Consider the following 26,164-nt stretch of genomic DNA (forward strand, 5'->3'; position numbering starts at 1 on the left):
TGGCCACTGATTCACTGGAAGCTTGATGTGACTGTGAGCTCTGGCACCTTAGCTCCTGAGTGACAGCCCACCTAAGCGCTGAGGACACCTCCAGGTCCTGAATCATATTGGCGCACAAGGACCACTTGCAGCTGCAAACAAAGATGGACGCTTGTGGAGCTGCAGGGACGACTTAGCGGTTAAGGCATTTGCCTGCAAAGCCAAAGGATCCTGGTTCGACTCTCCAGGACCCATGTAAGTCAGATGCACAAGGGGGTGCATGTGTCTGGAGTTCGTTTGCAGTGGCTGGAGGCCCTGGTGTGCACATTTTCTCTCTCTTTCTCAAATAAGTGAGTAAAAACTATATTTTAAAGATGGATGCTTGTGCTACTCTGAGGCTGGCTTACATGGGCAGCTTGCAAATTGAACGTGGGCTGGCAGGCTTTGTAAACAAGAGCCTTTAACCAAAGAGCATCTCCCCAGCCCAAGAGAAACAATCTTTCATTTAATTGGTGATTTTCATACTTACTCAGAGTAATGGCTATGTTGTCTCCCCATGCCCATATAAGGTTTTTTCTCCCCTTCAAAGATGCTGTTTTTTTCCCCCCATATAAGTTTTAGAATCAGCTTCTTAATATCCACATTGGAACATGTGGGCATTTATATTGGAATTATATCGAATCTGTTTTTAAAGTTTGTACGAAATGACATTTTGGCCATATTGAGTTGCCTACTATGTATAGGGACAATCTGCATTGTTACAGACCCTCGATGTATTTAACCAGATCCTGCAGCTTTTCTGATGTGTACTGTCTGTGTATAGTTTAAATTGAAACACAATTATTCCTCCATATGAACGCCAGTATAACTGTTAACTTTGACAGATTTTATAATCAAACTGCCCACTGCTGCTGTAAACAAAATCAATTACTTTTTGAACATTCCTTTTTTATTTTGAGGAAGTTTATTGTTACATTTTTGCAATAACAGATGAGGCATGAATACCCCCAGCTTCTCCAACATTGCAATAAAAAACAAGGGTAACAGTGAAATTAAAATAAAAAAAAATACAAAAGCCTAAGGTCTGGGAGACAAAATTGACTACAATCTATGTGTAGGAACATTGTAAAGGATTTGGCCTAGCCTTGCAAACAGTCATCTCCTTTTCCAACTGCAGGGTGGGGTGTCCTTTACAGAGGACAGAGGCGAGGCTCATCTAGCCAAGGAGGTGGGAGCCGGAGGGCTGAGCGGGGCCCAGGACCCAGGCCTGCAGCTGTCCGCCTGCTCTCTGTTCAGTTAAGCACAAGTTGCACATCTTGCTGCACACAGGCTTTCAGCTTGAAAGTGACTGGTACTTATGCCAGACTACCAGAGGGGCACTCATCTCCCTGACACACTAAAGCTACTCCAGTCAGGGGAGTAGCAGCCCTTACGAGGGAGAGAACACTATGTGGTGGAGGGGAATGGCTTGGAGACACTGATCGATTCGCAGGACACATGAGAAACCCAGGCGAGGAAGGTTCAACTGCGCTGAGGACCAGGCTCTTTCGCTGGGGATCTGATCAGCCTCCTGAGGCTGCTCTTTTGCTATAAACACGGCCGTGGCCCTGAGCTTGGCCACATCCCTCAGCTTCTTACGAAGACTATGATGAAGCACATGGGGATGGCAGTGTCTTCTACCCAAAGGAAAGTCAGAAACTTAGCAACCACTGGGGAGGTGCGGGAGGGGACTGATGGAGACTTTCGTCTCCTAGTTTAGAGTGCTGAGGGACCAAGGGTAATTTACAAACAGTGATTCCTCCACCTCCTGGCTCATCATCTGCTCCAGGATGCTTACTTATGCGGTAGCTAAAACAAGAGGGATGCGACAGGAACCTAGTGTCGGCTGTGACTGGGTCAGAGCCCTGGGTGTGTTAGTGAGGCCAGGTTCAGTTGTCACTGCTAGGACAGACCCTGAAGAGCCATGCAGAGGCCAGTCTGGAATGCAGTATTTTAAAATTGGGTGTGGCACTTGCCAGGGACCTGGAAAGGCTAAGCCTGGCTGTACCAGCCTGTGCCAACAGCCAGCCTTCTGTGTCTTTCCTGTCCAGCTCCCAAGTCTCCTCCTGGCTGTGCACAGTGGTGGGAGCTCTGAGGACAGGGCACAGCTGTCCAAAGGCAATGGTGAGAAGGCAGTGTGCAGAAACCTGGGTTTCTTCTGCTGGGGATGGCCCGAGGAGCTGAGGCATGAAGAACTGCACTACCAGGGCTCTTGCCAGCTCTTGGAGCCCAGAAGGGGGATGCTACATGGTGCCAACTTCAAAGTAAGGCAGAGGACCCACCTGCAAGGCCACTTGGTTATGTGTCTTTGCCACTGGGCAGAAAGGGGAGGGGTAAGAAGTGAAAGCACCACTGTGTGACATGAGCCAGGCAACAGCTGTGGGCAGTGGCCACCCCTCCACGCTGTGTCACTGCTGGGTAAGCAGCCAAGGCGGGTGGCTATGGGGTATTAAGGCATGCCCACAGCTCCCATCTCGATCTCTACAGCAGGAAGTGGGGACCCTGGCATGGCTCCTTGGTCAGCGGACATGCCTGGAGCAGGAACTCCCAGGGTGTTGGCACAATTTTAAAGGCAGTGTGTTCACTTGGGGAGGTGGTGCTCAGGCCTGAGCTAGGCTGCAAGGCCAGCTTGGGCACTCTGAGCTTAGCAGCACGGCATGCCCTTCTGCAACCTAACATTAGGCAAAGGTTCTCGGTTAGTGTGTCTCATACTGCAGATGGGAGCGAGGAGCCGTCTGCAAGGTTGGCTTGGTTTATGTTTTCTCATTACTGAGCATGTGTGCACACACACACGTGGACCTTGATGATGCTGTGTCCGAGAAGGAGCAGTTCCTGTAAGAAGAAAGAAAGCTGTGTTGTTAGGTATTACACATTAACACCAAAGTGATCGCTTGGGATTCAGTAGTTTCACCAGTCCCCAGAGTCAGTAGCTAACAGCAAAGCTTCCACGGCCTTTTGGCGAGGGCTCGTGGGCACTCGAGTGTGGATCTGAGACACCCACTTCAGGACTGAACAGACAATAGACACACTCCAGAGAGACATGGTCAGGGCCTTGCAGGCTGCAGAAGGACGGTGGGTCACTGCAACATGATATCCTTTAGGTTCTCCTGCAGGATTGTGTCCTTCACAGCATGAAACACGAAGCGGATGTTCTCGGTGTCTATGGCGGTGGTGAAATGGTGGAACAGGGGCTTGCTCCGGTTCCGTCTCTTCCTGTCAAAGCACTGGACCAGGTAGCGCTGGACGTCCTCCAGCCGGTGCGGGTCGCCCTTGAAGTCTGGGAAGTGCTTTTTGATGCTCACGGACTTGACCTTCTCCACCAGCAGGTCCATCTTGTTGAGGAAGAGGATTATGGACACATTGAAGAAGAGCTTGTTGTTCACGATGGTCTCGAAGATGTTCATGGACTCCACCAGCCGGTTGGTGCGCCTGTCCTCCATGAGGACCTGGTCATACTCACTTGAGGACACCATGAACAAGATGGACGTGATACCATCAAAGCACTGGAACCACTTCTGGCGCTGGGACCGCTGGCCACCCACATCCACCATCTTAAATGGGATTTTCTTTATGATGAAGTCATGCTCCACAATCCCCTTGGTGGCCTTCCTGGCCAGCAGGATGTCTTGCTTACTAGGGAAGTAATTCTGGAAAACACGGGGGTGGAGGGGACATTTGGGAGGGGAAGAAAGAAAAGGAGATGAAAACAGAAAGTTGGCAGAAAGTAGGACAAAGGGAAGAGTCACAGTGACTTTTGCAAGAAAATTTAAACAAACACCAAAAGCAAGTTTCATTGACAGAATTACAAACACACCCTGAAATAAAAGAATTAAATGCTCCATTTTGCAATGAACCCAGTGAGCTCACCGGTCTGACAGAGAATGGTTTTTTATTCCGGCACCACAGATAACTTTTATTTGCCTAATTTTCAGAGCATATACATTACAAAATGTCCCTATGTACTAGTCTAATTCAGGTTTGCAAGGCAATTTAAATTGAATCTGTCAGATGTTTAATATGTCAGGATTGGAAAACTATAATTTTTGGCACTGGGGATGAAACCTAGGAACCTCCTGCATACTAAAATCATGTCACAGCTGGAGAGGTAAATGGCTTAGCAGTTAAGGCACTTGCATGCAAAGCCTAAGGATGCAGGTTCGATTCCCCAGGACCCACATAAGCCATCCAGATGCATAAGGTGGTACATGCAGTGGCTGGAGGTCCTGATGTGCCCATTCTCTCTATCTGACCCTCTTTCTCAAATAAATAAATACATAAATAAATAAACTAAAAAAATGTATTTTAGCTGGGCATGGTAGCACACGCCTCTAATCCCAGCACTTGAGAGGCAGAGGTAGGAGGATCACTGTGAGTTCAAGGCCACCCTGAGACTACATTGTGAATTCCAGGTTAGCCTGGACTAGAATGAGACCCTACCTCGGGAAAAAAAAAATAAATAAATAAAAGCACATCCCTATTATAGTCACGACCCAAGCCCCCAACAGTGGCAACTCTCCAGCCCTTTGGATCTTGCATGCTGAAGTCCCCAGAGACTAGAGATGGAACAGCGAGGCCCAGGACACCCAAGAGGCTGAATGGTCAATAGATCAAAACAAACAAGATATGAGGAGAAATCTATAGACTAAAAATTTCAGTGGTATGGAACAACAGTGATGTGTGGACTTTATTTTAATGTCCATTCAAACTTTTTTTTTTTGTTAAAATTTTTGTATTTTTGTTTTTTGATGTAGGCTCACTCTCTAGCCCAGGCTGACCTGGAATTCACTATGTAGTCTCAGGATGGCCTTGAACTCACATTGATCCTCTTACCTATTCCTCCAGAGTGCTGGGATTAAAGGTGCGCACTACCATGCCCAGATAAAATTTTATTTTTATTCGAGAGAGACAGAGAAGGAGAATATGAAAATATGAACTGGCACACCAGAAACTTCAGCTACTGCAAATGACCTGCATGTGCATCTAGTTTACATGGGTCCTAGGGAACCTGGGTCCTTTGGCTTTGCAGGCAAGCGCCTTAACCACTAAGCCGTCTCTACAGCCCCCAAACTTTTTATTTTTAAAGGCATCACCAAGAAAGCATTCATAGGCAAGGGAAAGCTCAGAACTAATCGGACGTTGGCTACACAAAGGAAGAAGGAATCATGGCTCATCTTTCAAGAGCACAATAGTGGTGTCTTGTGATTTTAAGAGTTTTATCTAGTAGAGATGCACTCTGATCTTATTTTATTTTTTGAGACAGGGTCAACCTTATGTAGTCCAGACCAGCCTCTAACTCCTCCAGCCCTAGCCTCTAACTCTTTTTGAATATTTATTTATGAGAGGGGGAGGGAGGAGAAGAGAATGGATGCCCCAGGGCCTCCAGCCACTGCAAATAAACTCCAGAAGCATGTACCACTTTGTGCATCTGACTTACATGGGTACTGGGGATTTGAACCTGGGTCCTTAGGCTTTGCAGGCAAGCACCTTAACTGCTAAGTCATCCCTCCAGCCCAAGCTTCTAACTCTTGATCCTCCTGTCTGAGCACCCGAGGGCTGAGATTACAGGCGTTGTGCCACCATGCGTGGCTGCACTCTGAAATATTGGGACAAGGGTGTGATGACAGGCCTGCTCCTAGGCAGCAGGGCTGGTGGCTGTGGCAATTTTTGTTTTCCAGGAGAGTAAGTGAAGGGGAACTGTCCTTTGACTCCAGGACTTTAACCCCTTAGGGGGCACATGGTGAAGCCATTCTCATAAATTTCTTTTTTTTTTCCTTTTCTTCCTCCCGAGGTAGGGTCCCACTCTAGGCCAGGCTGACCTGGGACTCACTCTAGTTCTAGGCTGGCTTTGAACACACAGCTATCTTCCTATCTTTGCCTCCTGGGTACTCATGGACCCTACCAGCTGGTTGGTGTGCCTGTCTTCCATGAGGGCCTGGTGTGCCACCATGCCTGGCCTCTCTCTCTCTTTCTTTCTTCCCTTCCTCATCCCCTCCACTCCCCTTTTTCCTTTTTTTATTTTTGGTGAGGCTTTTCGGGGTAGGGTCTCATTCTAGATCAGAATGATCTGGAATTCACTATGCAGTCTCAGGCTGGCCGTGCACTCACAGGGGTCCTCCTATCTCTGCCTCCCAAGTGCTGGGATTAAAGGCGTGCACCTCCGCGCCTGGCTTGTCTTCATTTGTTTTAAGTGTGTGTGTGTGTGTGTGTGTGTGTGTGTGTGTGTGTGTGTATGTACGTGTGTGTTGAGGTCAGAGGACAACCTCAGGGGCTATCTTCCAGAACTCCATCCCCGGTTCAAGACAGTGTCTCTCACCAATTGAGTTGGGCTGGGTGCCAGTGAGCCCTAGGGACCCCTGTTTCTGCTTCTTCAGTACTGGGGTCATGACAATGTCCTGTCACTTCTGATTTATTGGGGATCAAAGTCAGGTGCTCCTGCTTACGTAAGCTATCTCCCCATCCCCCTTTGAGCAAGCCCTTCCTCCCTCTCTGCTCAGTGTGTGCATGTGGTATTTGAGTGCACCAGAGGCTGCTGTCCGGGGTTTTCTTCATAGCACGGTTTACCCTTCACCTAAGACCAGAGTGGATCTGAGCAGAAGCCTATGGCAGCATCATTCATGGACATGACGAGATGGTCCAGAGTGGCCCAGTGTCAGGTTTTGGGGGGATGGGGTGCTATTACTCACCAGCTGGCCGATCCGGTCCAGGTTGTCCAGGAAGTACTTCACTGACTCGCCCTATCAAGGAGAAAAACACACATACTTCAGTCTGGATGCTGGAACCTGAGCGACATATGACAGAATGGAGAGATCTGCTTTGCTGTGTAGGCAGAAAGCAAAGTACGAGGAGACAGGGCCCATGGTGTCTTAAATTATTTCAATTTAGTTGAGGGTTGGAGTGTAACTCAGTCAAGAGAACGCTTGTCCAGCATGCAGTAAACACTGGGTTACATCCCAGCCCCACATAAACCAGGTGTGGTAGTGCACACCTGGAACCTTAGCACTCTGGAGGTGGAGGCAGGAAGATCAGGAGTTAAAGGTCATTCTTGGCTACATAGCAAGTTTCAGCCTGGGCTACCTATGAGACCTTGTCGCAAAAAAAAAAAAAAAAAATCTGTGTGATGGTTAATCTCTGTAATCCCAACGGAGGAGGCTGAGACAGGAGGATTATCATATGGTACCACGCCATCCAAGCACATACCTGTCCATGTGTCAAGACCCTACCTCACGGCAACAACAAGAATCAAACACCTTCAGCCCTCCCCCTCAGTGCTCTTTCAGTAGCTCCCGCTAAGAGTCAAATGCTGGCTGCTGCTCCGGATTCTTGTCTTTCTCCGGTGCTGGTGGCGGATGCTGGCCGACTCCAGGTCATGCCACCAAGGAGGGCCAAGGCCGGAAGCGGGACCGTGGAATTCCATACCAGTGTGCTGCTCTGTCACACACGCATGTCTCAGAATGCTGCTCGACCCTGTCTTTTAAGGACATGAAAGCAAAGGGACAAGGACCAGCATTTTTCTAGAAGCACTGCCTATTGTGCACAGGTCAAGGTTTGATAGGAAACAAGGACTCTCGGTGTGGGTTTTCTGGGGGCACTGACAGTCTTCAGGATTGAATTACAAACTGAGCCCAGCCCTACAGCCAGAGGCCCACACACCTCCAGGCTCACTCCTGACCCAGCCCCACAGCCAGAGGCCCATACACCTCCAGGCTCACTCCTGACATGCTAGGTGACGAAGTGAGACGACATTCACAGGATCTAAGAGAAGCCTGCAGGCCTGCTACCAGTGACTAAGGAGACAAAGAGCAGTGAGTGTGCCTCCAGAGCTTCCCACATGAAGGAGAGGCTGCAAATCAATTCTCTCGTGTAATCCTACAGAGCGTGGCTTTCCGTGAAATCTAAGCCTGAAAGATGGAGGCCAGTGGAGTCTGTTCCACTCAATGGCTACTCTCACATGAATATCCAAAGAGAGGTGCTTCTTTCTCTCTCCCTCCCTCCACTCCTTCAAGGAAGGATTCAAATCCAAGTCTGCACCAGGCTGGCCTCACCTAGATGATCTCTTTATGGAGGGCTTGGAGAAGGAGGCAGGAAGGAAGTCCTGGACAGCCACACTCTTGTGCCCACAGGGGGGGGCCCATGGGGTCTGCCCTCAGCCTTGGGGTTGTGCACTTGCAACAGGCTTCACAGTTCCTGGCACTTCTGCTGGTTTAAAGGCTGGGGGAGCACTCAGTGAGCGAAGACTACGCGGACTCGGACTCGGCTGTCTCTCGAGAAGCAGCACGGGGCAGGCACTAGGCATCCCCATCAGCCCAGTCCTCTGCACCACCACCACAGCAGTTCTGCCCAGCAGAGGAGGACACGTCACACGGGGCTTCACCCTTCTTCGCTTGAGAATTCTAAATCACCACGAGTTCCTGGTCTAGCAAGATGGAACAATTTTCATGGGGAAGTGGTCAGAGGCCAGTGTGTGCAGGTATACAGATCCTCTCTAACCAGCTGTCATACCACCCCAGTGGCCACATCTACACCTGGGGCTGTCTGTGCAAGGCAGCCACCAGGCACTGCCAGGCTATCATGCAATACCTCACAGCACTGGCACCTCCTTCAGCTTCTAGGACCCCCAGAGAGCCTGAGCCCTTGGGCCCTCTGCACTGCATGAGGCAAGGTGACCCTTTCTTCCCTCAGACTCCACCCGTTCCTGACCAGGGGACACCTCTGCCAGCAGCATGGGCTGGGGCAGCGAGGTGCAGGAGTGTGAGGAAAACAGTGTGGCTCATTTGGAAATCACTGAGGGGCGAGGATGCAGTTAGCGTGCATGCTCCAAGATTAGGGTCAAGGTGGGAAGAAGTCAAAGCCCAGAGTAGTTACAGAAAACACAGGCTACTTCCACTTCTGGCTTCTGGATGCTCAGCCTCAAACCTACCTACCCACCGACGCACGTCACAGCGGCACTTGCTGACCGCTTCCCCAGCGGAGCCGGTCAGTTCGTGATGGACAGAGGCCCCCTAACAAGTCGTCTTCCCCTTTAACAGGATGAATTGTACAGCAAGTTTAAAATAGTCCTTTGCTACTCTAGAGACAAACTGAGTCCCAAGGTCACAATTTCTTCCAGTGCTTACTGTCCTCGGCCTTTTTTTTTTTTTTGGTTTCTTTGAGGTAGGGTCTCACTCTAGGCCAGGCTAATCTGGAATTCACTATGGAGTCTCAGGGTGGCCTCGTACTCACGGCAATCTTCCTACCTCTGCCTCCCGAGTGCTGGGATCAAAGGCGTGTGCCATCATGCCCAGCTCCTCGGCCTATCTTTGATGAGTGCCAACGTCTCAGGAGTGTGAAGGGTTATGTTCCTGACACAAGTCCTTTGTCAGACAGGTGGTGTGCTGCTCAGAAACAGCTCCGTCCGTTTCTACTGGGCTGTGCTGCGTGCCTCATGCTTCCACTAAATGCTGATGCTTCAGGAGGTGAGCTGCAATGGGCAACAAGCAGCCACGCGGCACGGCACACCTCAGTAATTAATTACAGGCACATGCTCCTGCGCGATCTTCCAGCTGTCACCTTGGAGAGCCCCTGCCTCAAAGGTGCTGGTGCAACAGGGCCAAGTTACCTACCACTGTCCGCCTCCAAGTTCAGGGGCACCAGGCTCAGTCTTGCCACCTAATAGAATGCTGCGAAGAACAAACCGGCCGAAGTTGTAACCACTGTGTGAATGATGGTCAGTCTCAGAATGTCATGTCCAATCAGCAGGTCATAGTTAAGGTTTTTTTGACCTATGTGGTACTGTATGTGTGTGGGGCATTTATGTGGGTGCTGGGATCCAAACTCAGGTCCTCATGCTTGTGCAGCCAGTACATTACTGATCAAGTCATTTCTCCAGTTTTTAAAAATATTTTATTTATTTGAGAGAGAGAAAGGGAGGGGGGAGAGAAGGAATAGGCAAGCCAGGGCTTCCAGCCACTGCAAACTGAACTCCAGATGCATGCGCCCCTTTGTGCATCTGCCTTATGTGGATCCTAGAGAACTGAAACAGAATCCTTTGGCTTTGTAGGCAAATGCCTTAACCGCTAAGCCCCTCTCCAGTTTTTTTAAAAAAATTATTTTATTTTGGGCCGGAGAGATGGCTTAGCAGTTAAGTGCTTACCTGTGAAGCCCAAGGACCCCGGTTTGAGGCTCAATCCCCCAGGACCCATGTAAACCAGATGCACAAGGTGGTGCATGCATCTGCATCTGGAGTTCGTTTGCAGTGGCTGGAAGCCCTGGCATGCCCATTCTTGCTCTCTATCTGCCTCTCTCTCTGTCTGTTGCTCTCAAATAAATAAATAAACAAAAAATTTAAAAAATATTTTATTTTTAATTAATTAATTTTTTTTTGAGGTAGGGTCTCACTGTAGTTCAGGCTGACCTGGAATTTACTCTTTAGTCTCAAGCTGGCCTTGAACTCAGAGCATTCCTCCTATCTCTGCCTCCCAAGTGCTAGAAAAAAATATTTTATTTATTTGACCAGGGGAGGGGCAGATAGAGAAAGAAAGGATGGGCACTCCAGGGCCTATAGTCATTGAGAACGAACTCCAGATACTTGAGCCCCCTTGTGCATCTAGCTTGTGTGGGTACTAAGGAATCAAACATGGGTCTTAAGTTTTGCAGGCAAGTGCCTTAACCACTAAGCCATCTATCTCTCCAGGCCCTCAGTTTTTTTTTTCTTTTTAAAGTAGTCTATCTCTACTGAAGTATAGGCAGGCCTCAAACTCACAGTAATCTCTCTCCCTGTATCATTCAGTCTGTTGAGTGCTGAGATTATAAGCATGTACCACCACACCCATCCAGCCATTAACATTCCTATATTCTTTTGAGACAGGGTCTCATGTAGCTCAGACTGCCCTTGAACCCCTGATCCTCCTGCCTCTACTTCCCAGAGTGCTGGTATTATAGCTGGGCTCCATATGCCCAGCCTTACTCTTCTTTATTTACATGAAGTTAAAACACAGGCAAAAATAAATAGTGCTCATTATAAAAAAAAAAAATGTAGCCAGGCGTGGTAGCACACACCTTTAAATCTCAGCACTCAGGAGGCAGAGGGAGGAGGACTGCCAAGAGTCTGAGCACAGCCTGAGACTACATAGAGAATTTCAGGTCAGCCTGGGCTAGAGCGAGACCCCACCTTGAAAAACCAAAAAGCATAATGGGAGCTGAAGAGATGGCTCTGCTGTTAAAGGTGCTTGACTGCAAACCCTGATGGCCCAGGTTCGATTTCTCAGTACCCTCACAAACCCAGATGCACAAAGTTTGTTTACATCTGGAGTTTGTTTACAGGAGCAGGAGACGCTGGTACACCCATACTCAATCTCTGTCTGCCTCTTTCTCCCTGTCTCAAATAAATAAGAGGTGAGGCTAGCTTGGGCTACACAGAGAAATCCTGTCTGAAACAATAATAAACTCTCATTTATACAAAGTGCTATGACCAGATGCTGGTCTAAGTGCCCTGTGCCTATGTTACTAACATAACTGCTCCTCACAACTGTCGCTTCCTATTTATGGATTCCAATCATCCACAATAGGGAACTGGCTCAAACTATAAGGGTCCTGACTTTACTGTTTATTTAGGCGGAACAGTTCAAACAAAAGGAAAGAACCAGGGACAGTTATCACGAGTGCAGTGTAGTGCAGTGGTTCTGGCTGGGCAGCGGTGTGTACAGGGCTTGTGGGTTCCTGCTGAGTAGTGGGTAACCCAGCTGTCTGCTCTGTACTGTGTGTACAGTGTCGGGTGCCTTCAAGTGTCCTCCTCCTTATTCTTGGAGACGGGTCTCTCACTGAACCTGGAGCTGACTCAGCGCGACAGGCCAGCCAGGGGTCCTGTCTCTGACTGCTCCCCGAGCGCTGTTATTTTTCCACAGTATATTTTCAGACCCTCTTTTGTAGTTATACAGGAGACAAAGAGCATTTATATATGTCACAAATTAGAAATATACTTTTTGGGGTGGAGAGATGGCTTAATAGTTAAGGTGCTTGCCTGCAAAACCTAATGACCTGATTAACCCAAGTTCAATTCCCCAGTACCTAGGTAAAACCAGATGTACAAAGTGGCGCATGTATCTGGAGTTCATTTGTAGTGGCTGAAGGCCTAGTGCGCCCATTCTCTCTCTGTACTTGCAAATAAATAAAAATAACACATCACACACGCACGTGTGTATTTTTAAGGCAGGGTGTTGTTCTACCCAGGCTGACCAGAAACTCATTCTGTAGTCCCAGGCTGGCCTTGATCACACAGTGATCCTCCTGAGTGTTGGGATTAAACATGTATGTCACCATGACCAGCTTAATTTTTTTTTTTTTTTTGGAAGTAGGGTCTCACTCTAGTTCAGACTGACCTGGAACTCACTATGTAGTCTCAAGGTGGCCTTGAACTCACAGTGATCCTCCTACATCTGCCTCCTGAGTGCAGGGATTAAAGGCATGCACCACCATGCTGGGCTTTTCTTCTTTCTTCTTCTTCTTCTTTTTTTTTTTTTTTGATTGACTTGAGAAACAGAGAAAATAAGTATGGGCACACCATGGCCTCTAGGCTCATGCAACCACTTTGTGCTTCTGGCCTTACGTGGGTACAGGGCATCAACCCAGGTGTCAGGTTTTGCAAGGCTTTAACAGCTGAGCCTTCTCTCCAGCCCTATTTCACAAATTTTTCAAAAGCCTGAGAGGCAAAGAGAAGTGGGGGATGGGTAAACAATTGAAGATCAGTGACAACCAATTTTCAGAACTGTCCAGGGACACCCTCCCAGCAGCTTTTCAGAAGTTGTGTGAGTTTTCCTGCACAAAGTCTGCCTCCCCTTAAGACCCCATGATTTGGCTCACTGCCTCCCTTTTTGCCAAGTACACTGTCAGGCCAGAAGCAAAAGTGGCTTTGTCCTATGACTATAAACTCACGGAAGTGACGTACTTTCCATTTAAGTATTTTATTTATGAGAGAGGGAGAGAAACAAAGAGGGAGAGAGAGAGAATAGGCACACCAGGGCCTCTAGCCACTAGCATGTGCTACCTTGTGCATCTGGCTTTATGTGGGTAGTGGAGAATTTAACTTGGGGACTTAGGCTTTGCAGGCATGCACCTTAACTGCTAAGCCCTCACTTCAGCCAGAAGTGACACACTTTCTCAAGACAGAAAACAACCTGGTATGTCAAGGCTGGGGAAACATTCTAACGTTCCTGTTTTTGCACACCTGGAAGTGTGAGCCTCTGTGCTCATGTCTGCATTGGGGGGTGGGTGGGAGGAAGGGTTGGAGAAGCAAGATGACTATGGAGATAGTAAATTAGAAATGGTTTAGGATTTTTTTGTTTTTCAAGGTAGGGTCTCACTTTAGCTTAGGCTGACCTGGAATTCTCCATGTAGTCTCAGGGTGGCCCCGAATTCACGGTGATCCTACCTCTGCCTCCCAAGTGCTAGGATTAAAGGCGTGTACCACCACGCCCCACTGGTTTAGGATTTCTAAGGAAGAGAGAGGTCATTTCCTTTCTTTCCCTTGCCCACTGAAACAGGGTCTTGCTATGTAGCCCAGAATGGCCTGGATCCTCTCACCTTAGCCTCCTGAGTGCTGGGATTACAGATATGAACCCAGGTTGACCTGGAATTCACTATGTAGTCTCAAGGTGGCCTTGAACTCTCAGTGATCCTTCTACCTCTGCCTCTTTAGTGCTAGGATTAAAGGTGTGCACCACCATGCCTGGCTGAGCTTTCATTTTTACAGTGTGGTAAGTTATATTAACTTTTAAAAGAGAAAGTGAGAGAGTGATCGAAAGAGAATTGATGGGTCAGGGCCTTATCTAATGTAATCAAACTCCAGACGCTTGTGCCACCTAGTGCTCATATGTGACCTTGAGCTTGCACCACCTTTGCATCTGGCTTACATGGGATCTGGAGAGATTGAACATGGGTCCTTAGGCTTTTCAGGTAAGTGCCTTAACTGCTAAGCCCTCTCTCCAGTCCTATATTAACTTTCTTAATACAGGTCAACTTGTATTCATAGAACAAGTTCAATTTGACTATGTCATTCCTTTTAATTTATTTCTGTATATGATCAGGCTGTTTGAGACAGGGTCTCACTATGTGGCCCAGATCTGGTGATCCTCCTGCCTACTTTAAGAAGCACTGCCTTTCTGGTATCCACATGTGTGTCTTCCTGGGTCTGAAGGAGTGCAAACCACTTGATCAGGATCTGAGTCAGCTCTACACTGATTTAAGGGTAAACCCACATGGCTAATCACAACCCTATGATAGTCCCAGACAGCTTAACTCCCCCAGCCTCCAGCCAGAACCCCTTCTCCATATACCTTTTTCTTTATTCCAAAGACCTGAGGAATAACGGTTCAATGTCAGATCAGTGGCCTCAGGGGAGAGCCTGGGAAGGCACATCCACACCCATGCACATCCATGTGCATGCACACTTGCACACATATACCCACATGCATATACACATGCACTCCCTATACACAACCAGCTGCCACTGTCCTCTTAGGTCTTCCAAGTCTGTTCTCCCTTCCACAGGCAGCTCACACCTGGAGTTAAGTTTAGCCTCTTCCTTCAAAGACATGGTACAGTTCTACCCATAGGTGCAACAGGCCCTAGCCTCTTCAGCCATGGACCAGCAGTGTGCCTCCCTTCAGAGCAGGATGCTGCCCTGCCCTGTCCTCTCGGGTCACCACTGTTGAGTCTCCATCCAACCCCAGCTTTGCAGCTAAGGGCGCCTCTCTGAGCTGGTTTCCAGGTCAGGCAGCAACAACACTGCTGGAGGCCCAAGGCTGCTCCCAGGCTGATGGGCTGGCACTCAAATGGAAGTTTTTACTTCACAGAAGCCACATGATCCTGGGATTCTGGGACAGCTGAGTGAGGACAGGATATGAGATATGACAAAGGGAGAGCAAAACCTGGCCAACGGTTGTTTTCACTGGTGTTACTGAGGTCAGCTGGAAAGGGAAAGTTGGGAGGCTCATCCTCTAGCCTTCCCTTTGGAGCCGAGGCATGGTCCTATAGACACTGCTGCCTCATCTAGCTAACTTCTCTGGCAGAAACAATCCCCATTTCAGTGGGCACGCCTCCAAACCAGTCTCCCAGCCTGATACACTGAACTTGCAGCTACTGCCCCTCCTCCTCTTCCTCTTTTAGTTTAGTTTTGTTTGCTGTGTGCAGGCATGTGTTGCAGGTCGTAGGACAACTTTCAGGGGTCAGTCCTCACTTTCTACCTTGTCTGAGGCACAGTCCTTAGTTCCTGCTTTCACTGATGTGTTCCCCAGGAAAGCTAGTCCAGGAGTTTCAGAAAGCTCTGTCCTGCCACTCATCTTACCATCAGCTCACTAGGATCACAGAAACCTGTAATGGCTTCTGGCTTTTTAAAAAAAGATGTGAGATCTGGGTTATCTGAACTCAGGTACTCAGGTTTGTGTGGCAAGCCCTTTACCCATTAAACTACCTCCCCAGGTCCTGTTTACCATTTTTTAAAAATATTTTTATTTATCCATTTGCCAGCAGAGAGGGAGGGAGGGAGGAGGGTGGGGAAGAATACAAATATGGGTGTGTCAGGACCTCGCGCCATTGGAAACAAACTCCAGATCCATGTACCGCTTTGTGCATCTGGCCTTACATGGGTACTAGGGAGCTGAATCTAGGCTATCAAGCTTTGTAAGCAAGTGCCTTAACTGCTAAGCCATTTCTCCAGCCCCACCTCACCCCCAGATAGGCTCTGATATAGTTCAGGATGACCCTGAACTTCTGATCCCTCTATGTCCACCTACCCTGAGTGCTGTGTTTACAGGCATGTGCCACCATGTTCAGTTTATGCTGAACACTGGGATGGAACCCATGGCTTTATAGAAGCTAGACAAGCATTTTACCAACTCAGCTACATTCCTAGGCCTTGTTTTTTTTTTTGGCTTTTCGAGGTAGGGTCTCACTCTAGCCCAAGCTGACCTGGAATTCATTCTGTATTCTTTGGGTGACCTTGAACTCACGACGATTCTCCTACCTCTGCCTCCCGAGTGCTGGGATTAAAGGTGTGCACCCCCAAATGTAATCCAGGTTGGCCTCCAACTCATAGCACTCTTCCTGCCTCAGCCTCCTGACTGAGGGGATTATAGGTGTGCAACAACCATAAATGTTTTCCTACCTGTCAAATTCTTTGACTCTGCATTTGAGTTTTTAAAAAAATATTTATGCGAGAGAGAGGCAGATACAAAGAAAGAGAGAATGGGTGTACCAGGGCCTTTAGCCACTGCAAACGTCCAGACACATGCACCCCTTGTGTATAAGGCTTATGTGGGTCCTAGGGAATTGAACTGGGGTCCTTAGGCTTTGCAGGGAAATGCCTTAACCACTAAGCCATTTCACCAGCCTGAGGTTTTTGTTTGCTTAAATCCTGTCATGAGGAAAACAGCAGGTAAAACGCTTGTCTCACATCAAGAGGACCCTGAATTCAATCCCCAGTCACAATGTAGAAAAAGTAAAAAGCCGGTGTGGAGGTATGAATTTTTAAGATTCCTGGGGTTCACTGCCAGCCAGTCTACCTTATTTTGGTGAGTTCCAAGGCAATCAAGAGACTTATCAAAAAAATATGGATAGTGAAAAAAATATGGATCGTGCTCCTGAGGAACCACATCTGAGATCATTCTCTGGCTTCTACTCACATACACACAAGGTGCAAACACCCTCATACACACAAACATGCATACACAAACACACAAAGCGAATTCCTGAGGCTGGAGAGATGACTCAGCGATTAAAAGTGCTTGCTTGCAAAGCTTGGCGTCCCCAGTTTGATTCTCCAGTACTCACATAAAGCTAGATGCACAAAGTGGCAAATGCATCTGGAGTTCATTTGCAGTGACCAGAGTCCCGGACCCCACCCTCTTTGCTTGCAAATAAACAATAGAAAATAATGATCTTGCAACGAACAGAGGCTTGGATGGGCTACTGGGAGAGGGGAAGACCACCAGCACTACTGTTATAAGAAGGCAACAGCTACTCAGGAGGTTGAGGGAGGAGGGTCACAAGAGCCTGAGTTCAAGATGCACCTAGCAACATAGTGAGATCCTGACTCAAAAACCCTCACCCCCGACACCCACTGCACTATGGGAGCCAGCACCTAAAATCCCCACTCATGTTGCTATCGCTGTGAGCACCCTGTACCTCGCACTTGCCCCAGCAGGTCCACATTTCTCCTCCAGGCCAAAGAACTCCATCTACCACCCGCTTAACCATGCACAGCCTGACACAGGGAGCAGCTGCAGCTTTGTTCATACCTCCTCATACCCCATTTCTGCCTTCAGGCCTTCAAAAATGCTAGAGTTGTGGCTCAGAGGCAGAACACTTGTCTAGCATGCACAAGGCCCTGGGGTCCACCTCTAGCCATACACACACACACACACACACACAGTAGAGAGGTATGTGGGAACATGTCATGCCCAAAACATGTGCTCAAATCTGTAATGCTCTTGGCTCCAAGGCTGAGGTGGTAGACACAGGTTTCCTTTCTGGAAGGGCGTTCTGAGGGCTTTGAGCTAGACCATACTGGTAACAGCCCAGCAGCTACTGAATCACAAAAGAGCAGATGAGGTGAGGCATATCGCCAGGTCTCAGCACATCAACCACACAGATGGATGCTAACCTCTAATAATGGTCCCTCAGCCAAGCACAGTGCTGCATGCCTATAATGTCTGCATTAGGGTGTTGAGGCAGGAGGATCAAATGTTCAAATCTAGCTTGAAGAGCTACAGAGATCCTGTAACAAATGCCATGGGCTTGAAATATGGCTTACTGGTAGAATACTTATTCTCTATGAGCAAGGCCATGGGTTTCATGCCTTAGTAACACACACACACACACCCTCAAAAAAGAAAAAAAAAAAAGGCTCCTAGGCGCCAGGGTCTGGGGTGATTGTGAACTGACACAATTTATCTTTTTTATGTTTTATATATATTTTTATTTATTCACTGGAGGGAGAGAGGGAGGGAAGGAGAGAGAATGGGCATGTCAGGCCTCCAGCCGCTGCAAACAAAAGACTGATGCATGTGCCACCTTGTGCATCTGTGCATCTATCTGGTTTACATGGGTCCTGGGGAATCAAACTAAACTTGGGTCCTTTGGCTTCACAGGCAAATGCCTTAACCACTAAGCCATCTCTCCAGCCCACAGTTTATCTTGTTTAATACAAATGTGGTACAATGAACTCTATCTTCCAGTTGAAGAAACCAAAGCTTAGAAGTTAACTTTGCCATAGTTAAGACACTAGTGAATCCCAACATCCAAATTCCTTGCCTTGCTAGCTCCCCAGCCTGAGCAACAGAACTGGGGACCACAAAAGCTGGTAGCCATGCTTTCTGTCCATAGGGTAAGTGCAACAAGAACATCAGGCCCACTACTAAGAAGACCTGACTGCCTTAGAGCCAGGCAGGAAGGGCCACGTGTGTGTGTGTAAGCCATGCCCACTCAGTGGTGGGTGTGAGCCAAAGGGAAGGGGTCACAGTACCTTCCTGTGACAACGGGCTGGGCTGTGTCCCTTTATTCCAGGCTGAACAAAAGGGAAAGACAAGGGCTCAAAGGGGCTTCAGTCTGTCTGCCAGATGCTGAGTCATCCACAGCAGCACGCTACCGGGCAAGCTGTGCCACATAGCCATTGTGTGGCCATCTGGGAGGCCAGGCTGAGGGCAGGAAGGCTGACTCTCCTGTGGGACTGCTTGGACCTCCTGGGCTGATGTTATGGCTGCCAGGCTGTGGAGAACTCACTCCCCAGCCTCCCTGCCCCAGCACTCTGAGCTTGGACGGGGTGGGAGGATGAGAGAGAGAGAGAAAGAGAGAAAGAGGGAAAGAGAGAGACAGTGAGTGAGAGAGCTCCTTCTTTTCTCCTTCTCAATACTAAACTGTTAGCAGGATTTCATGAATCTTGCCCCCAACACTCCACACACACAGTAGTGTAAATAGAAAAGGAAATTCATGAATAGATTTATGTTCCCATGTGTGCCATGAGATGCAGACACAGATGACCTTCTCTCCCACGAGTGGCAATGTGTACTTGCCAGCAGGCTGGCTTCACCTGGCAGAGTGCTAAGCCCTACACAGGTGGCCCTCCAAGGGAGGATTCCTTTGCTTGGCCCACGGGGAGTCAAGGCCTTGATTGGAAGAACTGCCCTAAACTCCCTCCACCCACTCACGGCCATTTTCTGAGCCTAAGGCTGTGCACACAAACATTGATCCACGTGTACCAAGCAGAGTTTTGACATGAATAGCTGGTGTAAGGCAGAAGAGAACTGTGTCAAGCCGGGCTCAATGGCTCAGGCCTGCAATCTCAGCTGCTAGGGGACTGAGGCAGGAGGATCACAAATTTGAGGCCAGCTTGGGCTATACAGTGATGCTTGGTTTCAAGAAGAGAGAGTAAGGAGCGTAATTCAGTGGTAGAGGGCTTGTCTAGCATGCATGAGGCCCGAGGTTCAATTCCCAGTTCCCCGCTTCTTCACCATAAAGAGAAGCCTAGACAAAGGTGAAGTGAAGACATTCACACTTCTCAATAAAAAGATCTGAATATACATATATACATACATATATATATATGTTTTCTGAGGTAGGGTCTTATGCTAGCTCAGGCTGGCCTGGAATTCACTATGTAGTCTCAGGGTGGCCTCGAACTCTTAGTGATCCTCCTACCTTTGCCTTCCAAGGGCTGGGATTAAAGGTTTTTTGTTTTTTTGAGGTAGGGTCTCACTCTAGTTCAGGCTGTCCTGTAATTCACTGTGTCGTCTCAGGGTGGCCTTGAACTCACAGTGATCCACCAACCTCTGCCTCCTGAGTGCTGGGATTAAAGACGTGCACCACCACGCCCAGCTGTTATTTTTTTTTAATTTAATTAAAAAAAAATTGAGAGGTAGAAAGGAAGAGACAGACAGAATAGACACACTAGGGTCTCCAGTCCCTGCAAATGTACTCCAGACACATGCCCCCCCCCGTGCACCTGGCTTATGTGGGTCCTGGGGAATCGAACCAGGGTCCTTAGGCTTCACAGGCAAGCACCTTAACTATTACACCACCACTTCCCCAGCTCTAAAGGCTGATATTTTTGAGATTCAGTCTCACCATGTAGCCCAGGCTTGCCTTGAACTTTCAGTGATCCTCCTGCCTCAGTCACTTGAGTACTGAGACTGTAGGTTTGTGCCACCACACTCATCTTCTCACTAACTTCTCCAATCAATCATTTTAGCAAACTTTGGCCTCAGGGAAGAAGACCATACCCAGCAAATCAGTTGAAGCAAAGCCACCATTGTGGTCATCTGTCACCAGAGACAACTTTGACACAGCACACCCTGGCTAATGCCCTATAGAGGCCATGTCAGACCAGCAGAAATCAAAGGCTGGATGACACCATGGAAATACACAGCCAGTCAGCTCTGTTCCAAGAACTGGTGCCAAGCCAGGAATGGTGGCACACACATGTAATCCCAGCCCTTGGGAGGCTAAGGCCAGAGGACAGTGAGTTGGAGGATAGCCTGAGCTACACAGTGAGTATGGAGCCAGTCTGGGCTACATAGCGAGATTGTTTCAAACCAAACCAACATTGCCAGGCATGCAAGGGCTTGGACCTTGGGCCTCTTAGTGCAGTGCCACCCAGGAGCAAGCCCTTCATGGGGCAGTCTGAATACCCAGACACAAGTCAGGCCACCTCTGGGCCATCTCCTTAGAGCAGCACTAGGGGTTGTTTAGGAACCACGCCAGGCAACACGTCAGCTACCCACAGCCTGAGCAGCAGCAACTTTTTGGATAAAGGGGACATTTGAAAGGTGTCAATAAATATCCTCTCAGAGCAACATGTTTTTCACCATCTTGGAGAATTCTGCTTGACATTTCTGGAAAAATTTTCAACTTGGAAAACAGAAGTGAGTTACATTTCACAAAGCTTTGGTTTCTTCATGCTCGCTATTAGCTGGTCAGGGAAAACACCCTATCCTGTCATGTTTTACCCTAAAGTTAAGAAAGTTCCTTATTAGAAGACAACATTCCTTGAGAAGCCAAAGTATAGGTTACACACACACAAAAAAAGAGGGGCCGGGGAGATGGTGCACCAGGTCAAGTACCTGCCAGGACCCACATCCCATCCCACATGCACATACATGTAATCCCAGTTGTTGGTGGGGGAAGGTGGCAGGATTACTGGGGCTTGCTGACATTAATGTTTATCATTCATTTAAACAATCTGCAAACAATATGGGCCTGGAAGCACACAGTTGTCATCCCAACTACCTGAAACTAAGGCAAAGGGTCAAAAGTCCAAAGCCTCTGTAGATGGTTGGCCAGCCTGGGTAAGGAAGAACCTTTCTCAAAATAAATTAAGAACTGGGAAGCTGTGCTAGGTAGGAGGATCACCATGAGTTTGAAGCCAGCGTGGGACTACAGAGTGAGTTCCTGGTCAGCCTGGGCTAGAGAGAGACTCTGACTTGGAAAAATAATTTAATATTTTTATTTATTTGAGAGAGAAAGAGGCTGAAAGAGTGTGGGAGAAGGAGAGAGAATGGGCATGTCAGGGCATCCAGCCACTGCAAATGATGTGCATGTGCCAGCTTGTGTATCTGGCTTATGTGGGTCCTGGGGAGTTGAACCTGGATCCTTTGCTTTGCAGGCAAACACCTTAACCAATAAGCCACCTCTCCAGTGACACCCTCCCCCTACAAAAAAATTTAAGAGACTAGGGATGTAGATCAGTGGTAGAGTGCTTGCTTACCATGCATGCATATGTGAAGGGCTCAATCCCTGGCATGCAAAAAAAGTGGCATAGAAATGTTCATAGAAGCATTATTATTTCTACTTATTTATTGTTTTCCATTTTTTGAAGTAAGGTCTCATTGTAGCCTAGGCTGATCTGGAACTCTCTGTGGCCCAGGCTGGCCTTGAACTCATGGCAATCCTCTTACCTCAGCCTCCCAAGTACTAGGATTAAAGGTGCGTGCTACCACATCCAGCCTTGTTTTATTATTTTTGGGTTGTGTATGCATGTACACAAGCATGTGGAGACCAGAGAATACCCTTTTCAGACAGGGTGTCTCACTGGCCTGGAGCTTACCAGTTAGACTGGCCAGCAAGTCCCAGCCTCCCCTCTCTGCCTCCCCAGTGCTAGTGTGTGTTACTGTGATTGTCTTCTTTTTAAAATTTAATTAATTTGAGGGCTGGAGAGATGGCTTAGCGGTTAAGCGCTTGCCTGTGAAGCCTAAGGACCCTGGTTCAAGGCTCGGTTCCCCAGGTCCCACGTTAGCCAGATGCACAAGGGGGCGCACGTGTCTGGAGTTCGTCTGCAGTGGCTGGAAGCCCTGGCGCGCCCATTCTCTCTCTCTCCCTCTGTCTTTCTCTCTGTGTCTGCCGCTCTCAAATAAATAAATAAATAATGAACAAAAAATAATATAAAAAATATTAAAAAAAATTTAATTAATTTGAGAGAGGGAAAGAGGGAGGAAGGGAAGGAGGGAGGGAGGGAGAGAGAGAGACAGACAGACAGACCACAGAGAATGGGGGCGCCAGGGCCTCCAGCCATTGTAAACAAACTCCAGACACATGCGCCACCTTGTGCATCTGGCTTATGTGGGTCCTGGGAAATCGAACCTGGGTCCTTTGGCTTTGCAGGCAAATACCTTAACTGCTAAGCCATCTCTCCAGCCCTGTGACTGGTTTTTAGTTGGGTACTGGGAATCAAATTCTGGTCCCCATGTTTGCAAAGCGAGTACTTTACTGAGCCATATCATGAGCCCCTACAGCAGCAATATTTTTAGTAGCTGAAATCTGGTTCAATCTGGGTTGTGAGTACAGCTCAGTGGCAGAATGCTTACTCTTAGTATGTACAAGGCTCTAAATTCAATTCCTAGCAACACACAGAGTTCATCTACACAATAAAATACTATTCAGCAACAAAAGTGGAGGAAAGTCTGAGAAAAGATGAATGGTACACTAACACTACAAGAGAACCTCAAACACATTATGCGAAGTCACAGAAGCCAGGTGCAAGGGTTGTGCTTGCAGGAAGTACCCAGGAGGGCTGCAGACAGTAGCCCAGGGGCTTGCTGTCTGGAGAAGAAAGCAGGGTCAGTGTGGACCGACAGGATGGACCTCACTAGGGTGAGGGAAATGTTTTAAAAATGGGTTTCTGGTGATGTTTGCACAACTTGGGAAATTTACTGAAAGTCCTCGGATTGTACACTTTAAAAAAAGTTTCCATAAAAGCAGCTTATTTACTCAAGACTGCTCCTGCCTTGCACACACTGAGGATTAATCATCTCCGTTTAATAATTCCTGAGTAGGTCGGGCTAGTTCAGGGCTAAGATCTATTTCAGAGGCTCAAAGCTCGCAGGGCAGGAAAGCTCCAATTATAAGGTCTGTTAAGGGCTGTTTTCATCTTTATTAAACCACAGCTATTTAACAAAATAGCAGCAGGAAGTTAAACAGACCCAGCATATCAATTAAAAGAAAACTGGGTAAGATCCCTAGATGGAACTACAGGCTCTAGCAAGTTCCCTTCAAAGGTACATGGAGCAGAGGGTAGGGCCGGCCCCTCCCACTGTGCTGGCTGATGAGCCCTCACCACCCGCAGTCTGTAGCTTGGGGGGTTGGGGGAGAAGGGGACGAGGGATTCCCAAAGTGGATCCTGGCTACTTCCTTCAGCAGTGTTTGCTGGAAACGAAGTCTGTCCTGCACTGGACGGGTGCCAGCATAGGCCAGGCTGTCCGGGGCCTGCTCAAATTTATTTCCTGTCAGAATCTTTCATGTAAGGGGGCCGGAGTGGAGGGAGAACACCTCTCTTTAGGGTTGTGAAATAGAGGGGATTGTTCATTAAAATTCTGGTTCCTGGTTGGAAGTTTATCAGGATGTTCAACTCTTATAGTTCTGAAGTGGGAGGAAGCCAGGGTCAAAAGATACAACTGAGAAAAAATATTGCAAGGGAGGGAAGTATGGGGCAGGCAGACTGGAGTTCTCTTGAAACTTTTCTGTAAGTGTGAACTTATCTCAAAACAGAAAAATCAAAAATTTATGAAGTGACAATTGGAGACATTGTATATTGGTGAATGTGAGCATAAAAATGAATGGGGAGCACTGCAAGAGTGTTTCCCAACTGGTCAGTTAAATGCCTCCTAGTTCACCCCTGAAATCCTTTTACCAGAAAGAAGGGCAGGTAGATCCAGCCCCTCTAGGAGCCTGGTCCATAGAGTTCCTTCCCTCCTCTGCAGTAGGTCTCCAGCACTCACAAGTGGAACGGAGCTTGTCTGGGGCCATCGGGTCCAGCTCTCCTAGAAGGTATGTGGCAAAATAAGGAGCACAAGGCTCTCTGAGGGAGGCTGGCCTGCATTTTCTAGAAGGTTGCTGGGACTGTTCTGACCACAGCACAGCTGAGACTCTTCAGGCTATGGGCTTACCACCTCAAGCAGTTTTCACAATCCCTGTGCTGGGACTCAGCCTTGACTTCACAATGCAGCCTGTTCTCTGGCGGGGGGGGGGGGGGGTGGGGGGGGTGGGGGGGGAGTGGAGGCAGCAGGGTTTGCCTTGCTTCTGTGCTAAGGGTAAGCATGGAGGGTCCATCAGCTAACTTGATCTCAGCGGGGAGGGGCCGACCCCAGCTGGCTCCTCCAGGGTGCTTGGTGCTTTCTTTGATCCTGAGCAAACCCTAGTGGATTCAGCCTCAGCTGGTACAGAGCAGCCCCGGAGCTTCCCCTCCCTTACCAGCATGTGCCAGTGGGTCCTGTAGGGAATGCAGAGATTAATGGTTGCTGGACTTGCTCTGGCCCAATCCTCTTAGTGAATGAAATCCTTAGAGGCCCAGGGAAGCATTCATTACTTTAACTGCTCTCTCTGTCCAGGCTGAATGCATAACGTTGAGAAGGAAGACTGTACCTCGTGTGGTGGAAAGCAGAAATCTGCTCTGTGTCATGAAGGAAGTAAAAACCTCAGCCTTTGACTGTGATCTCTATTTGTGTTACAATTTAGGAGAAAAACAACCCATCAAGTTTTGCAGGCTCATGGCACAAATCAGTTCAAGATCTGTCTGAATGTGCAAGTGGAGAGTATGGTGTGCTCTGTGAACCTGACACCCCACTTCTGACTTAACATTAACTTAAACATGAAGATCAGCAACACCATGCATGCTCATGGATCTCAAAGCAATAGTGCATCTTGAATGTTCTGTTCCTTGATCTCACATACCCACAAAAGCTACCACCTGACTACTTTAGTATACGCTTGGTTCAGTAGTTAGGTTGGGTTCACACACATGAGAGGCTGTACTCACTGAACTAGCCCTTCCCTGTCCCCCTCCCCCCATGGTGAAGCCTTTCTGCGGTCTCTATGAAGCTGACTGCAGATAGCTCACCTGAGTACTTGTCCTTTTGTCACAGGCCTAATCCATTAGCATCAGGTCTTCAAATTTCACCCAGGTTATAAACAAAGCACTTCCTTATTCTTTTGTGTCTCTCTCTACATAGTCTAGGTTGGCCCTGAGCTGTGATTCTCCTGTCTCAGCCTCCTGAATGCTGGCAGCACAGGCACATGCCAGCATAGACTGAAGAATCTCTGTTGTACGACAGACCTCATTTTGTGTATTCCCTCATCTGCTGACAGTGATCCCTGTTTTGTTGACTATGTTATGGATGTGCATGTATCTGAAACTTTTTTGGTTCTTTGGGGTATTTACCCAGAAGTGGGACTGCTGGGTCCTTTTTTTTTTTTTAGGTAGGGTCTTACCCTACCCCAGACTGACCTGGAATTCACTATGTAGTCTCAGAGTGTACTTGAACTCACAGAACTCCTTTGACCTTTGCCTCTGGTGTGCTGAGATTAAAGGCGTGTGCCACCACACCTGGCTAGTTGTCTTCCTTCTGATGGCTGTACAAGCTCACTGTTGTTGTGACCTGCATCTCTGATGATCAGTGATGAGCACCTTCTCACAGTCATGTTGGCCATGGCACATCAACTTACAAGTTCTTTGTTCATTTTTAAAATACATTATTTAATTTTTTGTTGAGTTATAGGAGACTTTTTAGCATTCTTGAGTTTCTCCCACTCCAAGGTTATGCTGTGTTCACAGTTGCCTGTGTTCCGTGATGCACAGATTTTCAGGTGTCCTGTAGCCCTGTGTGTGTCTCTTCTTTTGCTGCTTGTGTAT

General features: G+C 48.1%; 1 protein-coding gene across 1 annotated transcript in view; it reads right to left on the reverse strand.

Moving 5' to 3' along the window:
- Positions 1–920: 920 nt before the first annotated feature.
- Gna12 (G protein subunit alpha 12) overlaps positions 921–26,164 on the reverse strand; it is a 119,333-nt gene continuing 94,089 nt past the window's right edge. Inside the window, exons 3-4 of the mRNA XM_004671314.2 lie at positions 6,702–6,752; positions 921–3,665 (exon numbers count right to left, since the gene is read on the reverse strand). Of these exons, the coding sequence (XP_004671371.2) occupies positions 3,096–3,665; positions 6,702–6,752 (621 nt within the window). The 3' untranslated portion in view covers positions 921–3,095. The remainder of the gene's footprint in view (positions 3,666–6,701; positions 6,753–26,164) is intronic.

This window comes from Jaculus jaculus, chromosome 2 (assembly GCF_020740685.1).
Source record: "Jaculus jaculus isolate mJacJac1 chromosome 2, mJacJac1.mat.Y.cur, whole genome shotgun sequence".
NCBI classification, from domain to species: domain Eukaryota; kingdom Metazoa; phylum Chordata; class Mammalia; order Rodentia; family Dipodidae; genus Jaculus; species Jaculus jaculus.